The 6,000-nt window shown below is 37.4% G+C and overlaps 1 protein-coding gene across 2 annotated transcripts in view; it reads left to right on the forward strand.

Annotated features, from left to right (window-relative positions):
• LOC126249438 (probable arginine--tRNA ligase, mitochondrial) overlaps nucleotides 1-4,655 on the forward strand; it is a 69,363-nt gene extending 64,708 nt beyond the window's left edge. The window contains exon 7 of one of the 2 annotated variants that reach the window (XM_049951090.1): nucleotides 4,395-4,655. In XM_049951090.1, the coding sequence (XP_049807047.1) occupies nucleotides 4,395-4,545 (151 nt within the window). In that variant the 3' untranslated portion in view covers nucleotides 4,546-4,655. The remainder of the gene's footprint in view (nucleotides 1-4,394) is intronic. The other variant, XM_049951091.1, reaches the window with a different exon arrangement.
• The last annotated feature ends 1,345 nt before the right edge of the window (nucleotides 4,656-6,000 follow it).

Below are 6,000 nucleotides of genomic sequence, written 5' to 3' on the forward strand. Positions count from 1 at the left end.
ATTGTTAATTTGTAGAAAAAATTGTGCCCATAAAAGTAATTGTGAAATTTCTTAATATCAAATATGAGGACAAGAGCTTCTTTCTCTAGCTGAGAGTAACCTCATTGCACTGTTTCAAAGTTATGGAAATGAAAGCAGTGGGTTTATCTGCACTGTGCACTTCGTGTGATAATGCTGCCAAAGTGTCTATATCTGAAGCATCTGCTGCATATATTATTTGCTTCTTAGGTTCATATGTGACTGAACGTTTTAAATCCAGTAAACCACCTTTCATCTTATCAAAAGCTATTTGACAACCCTTTATCCATGTTCTATGGTCTGCCTTTTCTGAGCAGCTTGGCTATTAGAGCTGCTGTAGGAATGAATTTACTCTACTATCGAGTTTGGCCCAAGACCAGTTGTAACTTGAACACTTTGGTGGGTACCGCAAGTTTTGCAGTGGCTTGCAAGTGTTTGGTGGTATTGCATGTACCTTCTCCTGATAGTGTATGTTCAAGGTACTCCATTTCTTCCTGCAAGAAGGAATATTTATCCTAATTTACACAGAGTCCAGCTTTTAGTAGTGTTTTAAACTATTCCTTTAAGTTTAGTGTTCTTTGATCGTATTTCCTGAGACTACTGTATCATCTATGCAGTTTGCTGCTCCCAGAATATTCCTAATTAAAAAAAAAAAATTCTAGTTACCTTTGTATAAGACTGGGTAGAATTTATGCAGAAAGATAATCTTTTATATTTGTCGAGGCAAAATGGTGTGTTAATAAACTTCAATTTGTGACTTTCTTCATTGAGTGACAGTTTAAGGTGTCTGTCAAATAAATGTGTGGATAGTACCTGCCTCTACCTAACTTTGCCATTGTATCTTCAGCTCTCGGAAATGGGTATGTATCAATTGCTGACTGTGTGCTCATGGTGGATTTGAAGTCACAGCACAGCCATAGCTTCCTATTTGCTTTTACTGCTACGACTAAGGATATTGCCCATTGGCTGTTTGTAACGAGTTCAGTTGTGCTGTTTCCTTCTAACCTATGTAATTCCTGTTTGACATTCACACACAGTGTGTAAGGGATGGGCTTAACCTTGCAAACCTCAGATTTGCATTAGGCTTTAAGGTTATATGCACCTGGTAATCTTTGATGCTTCCTGGGGATCCACAAAAAATTTGTTTTTACTTTGTACAGTGTGTTGCACACTCTTCTTTCTCATCTGTTACCTGTATTTGATTTACTGAGTTCTGAACTGTAAACCTGAGTTTCTTACAGAGGTCAAATCCCATGATGGCAATTGCTGCAGACTGCGTTGCAAGCAGTTATTGCTTGTACTGCTGTAGGCTTATACTGAGCATTTACTGTACAGTGTTCTTTTATTGTAATTGTTTGATCACTATAGCTTGTCAGAGTACTCTTAAATTTGCTTAACTGAGGTAATCCAATAAATTCATGAGTTGTGCAATTGATTATAGTTTTGGAAAAACCTTTACCCACTTGGATTTGTTCTCTCTTCCCATTTATTTCAACACATACCAGTACTGCTTTAGTACCACCTGATATTACTTTGTGTATCCTATTTTCAAATTCTTCATTGGCCCTTGCAGTGTCTTCCTTATATCTGTTGCCCCTACGTTGTTTTTATAGGCATGCTTCCATCTTGTGCCCCCTTTTAATGATAATGTAAACATTTTGTGTTTTTGTAATAGCATGCTTTCCTGTCACATATGATGAAACACTTGGCACGTGATTTTACTTTACTTTGCTTATTGTGATTTCCATTTTGAACTAATTTTGTATTTCTGTCATTTTTGGGGATGTTTTCGCATTTCTGCCTATTTGGTTTCCCCTAAATTTACTGAGGCCTAGAAATTCTATTTTGAAAACTTTGTTTTCCCTTTGGTGAGAGCCTTTTCCATTTGTTTTGTCTCTTCAAATTCCTGAATCACAGCTAAGCATTTTTCGAGTGTTGGGTTAGCTGACCTAATGAGGTGGTAAACTGGCATCAGGAGCATGTACTATTAACATGTTCTTTACTGTCATATCTCCATATGAAAATTACTCTTTGGATTTTCACATTTAAATTTACAGTCTCTGGTTAGACCATGGAGCATAGTAACCCATTCCTTAACTGTCTGACAGAGTTTTTTATATGCTCTGTAAAACCTGTAATGTGCTTTGGGCACAAGAATTTTACTTTTGAAGTATTCAATTTTTCCATAATTTCTTTATAGCTTAATGTGCTCATGTCCTTGTCGAAGAACAGCTGTTAAACTAAATTATAAATTTTAGCTCCAGCATTAGACATAAAAAAGTCTCTTTGCATTATTTCAACCATTGTTCTGTGGGCCATAAAATGCTGTTCCATCCGGATCATGTAATTTGTAAATTTTTCATTCTTCTGGTTAAACGGGTGGAATGCCAATGGCTTTCTCCTAACTTCCATTTGTTCATGTTCTTTTTTTGCACAGCTAGCAGCCTTTCCTGTGTGTTACTGATAAGATTGCAGCAGTTGCAGTACTTGTTATGTGATGTCAGTTTGTTGCACTATCTGAAAATATACTCCAAACTGTTTATTGCTTTCATCTTTTCTTCCTCTAAAAATTGGTTAAACAGTGCACTTTAATAGACTAAGCATAAAATTTTGTAAATTGTGTACAACATATTTAAAATGTTCATAATGCTAAATATTCTAGATACTGTGGTGACCTAAACCACTGAGTCCTTGATGTACACAAACTATTCTAATTGCACCAAGTATGTTGTATAGGCAATGTATCTTCCTTCAATGTAGGATTTTTGACTTGCCCATTAATCCTCATCATTAAAACATAACTGTTGTAACTACACTTCATCGTCAATGTGTGTCCTGTCAATAAACACTGAGGTTTCACTGATGTCAGTGCAGACAGTGGTGCTACTCCCAACTTCACATCAGGTATGCATACCTATAAGCACACCTACTGAGAGAAACACAGTCCTGGTTCCAGAACACACATTTACTCTATGAACACACTCAACTTCAAGAGATCGTTGTACAATATTCCTAGCCTGTGACAGTGCATCGCTGAGGCTAAGTCCAATCCAGTGTAGGAACTGTTTGAACAGGTACATTGCTATAACTGGAGCTGCAGCAGCAACTGGGCATGTAGGCTGTCTTGTTCACTCTCTGTTGCTGGAGGGAATCCTATCAACCAGGTTTGTGACTCAGGGACACAACAGCAGTGGTGCGTCATGACATTAACTTGACAAGACATCAAACGTACTTGGGGGAGTTTACCTGAGTCATGGCTTCTCAGTAGCTGCGCGAAACTTGTGACCATTGATTACATGGGCTCTCATTTATTTGAAATGTCCCTTAAACCTTTCTGACAAAATATGGGATTAAGGGGATGGTGTGCTAGTACTTTTCAGTGGAGTGTTGGAGGCAGAAGCAGTTGCATGTGGTTAAACAATTGGTTCCTGTACCATTGACCAATGACATATAGTGGTAGACACACAAGTGGCTTACATCCCCCCCCCCTCCTCTCCCTCACCCCTCCCACTTCCCCACATGAAACAACACATGCATGAAAATTGGCCTCATGTCGATCAAGGTGGATTGCCTTACGTTGTTCTTGTCATACTTATGCCCTTCCATCAATTTATATTTATGTGTAATGCAACCTACCAGCCACCGCGACCTCTTTATATGTTTCCTCTTCTTTGTGCTCTGGACATGCTGTGAGGAGAGGCAGACATGTGGCACAGCAACTTCTTTACTCCATACCAGGGTGGGACTTCTAGATGGTGTATATGCTCATCTATTCGTATCATCCAGCACTGACTTGGCAAGTAATTTGCAATACTGTGACCCCCATCAGTTTTTTGTTATAATCTTAAATAGTAGACCAGTTACTCCTGTAGTCATCACATTGTTGTGTGCAACAGTATATTCAGGTGCTGATTATTTTGCCTGACACAGTGCCATGGGAAAATCGGTGCCTGGGCAAAATTAGAGGTGAACTGTCCCATGCTTGTCACTCGCAATCTCACTCTGCTCAAATGGACTAATATTGTGCATCTACCACAACCTGTGCCTGACTATCATATCTACAGTCAGTACTGGGTCTAACAGTGATCGTATGACAAGTCAAATTATGTTGACAGGAACACTCTGTCTCCAACACAGCAGCTATCTCTAATAGCATTGCTCACGAGGTAATGAATGAATGCATTCTGGAGCCTTCAGAAGTTCATCCATTTTTAGTTAGTAAATTTTTATTTCTATCTTTGATACATTGTGAGGTTAAAATTTTATGTAGCCAACTAGGTAACTTAAGAACTAGCTGAAAAGTAGGTTAATAAATTTAATAAAGCTGCTCCACATTGTGACAACTATATTAAAATTGAAATTTCTTCTTGTTCTAGTAATGCTGTGAATAAGGCCTTTAATGTGCTGCAAGTGAAGGACCAAGGTTTGCATATTGCGTCGCAAAGACTCATGATGTTCCATGCAGCACGAATTGTCTTAAATCAAGGAATGAGGATTTTGGGGTTAAAGCCCTTGGAAGAAATGTAGCACACACAGTAATTTAATAAAATACAACTGCCATATGTTGTCATGCCATACATCAATATATTGTACTGTGTAGCTCATGTTTTTCATAAATAAATGTAAGTATTTTTCTTTAAAAAATCATTGAAATGAATTTGGAGTTTGGAGTTTCCTTTGTAACTTTTCTTTTAAGACATAATTTTCACTTCATAGAAAGTTGTTATGTACAAAGAACACTATGCACTATACAGTTAATGCTACTCCAATGCATTCTGGAAATAAAATGTTAAAATATGTATGTTTGTACACGAATTCCCATTGACGTAAAATGGAGATCTATAATATGATCACCGAGAGTTAGAAAAATTCTGTTTTTTAGTTGCACATGCACATGAGTCGTCATGGTACCAATTATTTTTCATGTAATTCCATGGAAGTGGAAATAATTTGTTTCTTGCCCCTCCATTTGCATGCAACAGCCCCTCCCCCCATAATGGTCCTCTTACACTTACATTATGATATAGCAATTCATTTTGTTAAATGGGGACAAATTGCAGGAAATTATTCATGAGGGGATAAGGATCAAAGTAGATCATATGAACTATAGATCAGAAATGAGCTCCATATAGTCACTCTAAACTCATCAGTGGATCCTGTTACATCATCTCCAAACTCAGCGTCTTGGAGACTGAAATCACAAGTCTGTGCCACAGTCCATTTAACCATAAACTCATTGCTTGAGTTGTTGGTTACAAGGGGCCTGTACCAGCACAGAAAGGAGAAGGAGTACGTGAGTTTGCAAATACAACCGAGGGCTCATAGCATTGCTGCTACATCAGCAACCGTTCAGCTATCATATACAAGTATACACACACACACACACACACACACACACACACCGAGAGAGAGAGAGAGAGAGAGAGAGAAGACATTTTAACTTAGAATTATAGCCAAAAGCAGATGTGAGAATGTAGTTAATCTGACTTGGTTAACATTCTTTGTTGTTGCAGTAAAGTAATAATGATTGATAAGATCATTTTATTAATCTGTAAGCTCTCTCCAGGGTTCTTGTACATTGCCCATTAAGTAAAGACAGGGAAAAAAAATCATTTTATTTTATAGCCAATGTCGGTGCTATTTTTCCCAATTTTGGCCTTACTTTTTTCTGATTTTGGTATAAGTTTCTGGTGGCTTATTTTTCAAGTACTGCATGTTCTTGATCTTATTTCATCGTTTCTCGGTGTTGCATTGAAATTGGAAATGTAAGTGTCAATAACATTTATTGACATTACAAATGGCATTGATGTATTTGCATTATTGAGAAAGAAATAATTTATATTAAACTCATTGAATCTAATCAATTGTAGAAAATGGCTTTGTGGCCATACAATGTTCAAAATTTTTCAAAAGAGAGCAGTATCACAAATTCAAAGTTCACTTCTGACACTTTATACCACTGATCCATCAAAACTTCACAGT

Source organism: Schistocerca nitens, chromosome 3, assembly GCF_023898315.1.
Source record: "Schistocerca nitens isolate TAMUIC-IGC-003100 chromosome 3, iqSchNite1.1, whole genome shotgun sequence".
In the NCBI taxonomy this organism is placed as follows: domain Eukaryota; kingdom Metazoa; phylum Arthropoda; class Insecta; order Orthoptera; family Acrididae; genus Schistocerca; species Schistocerca nitens.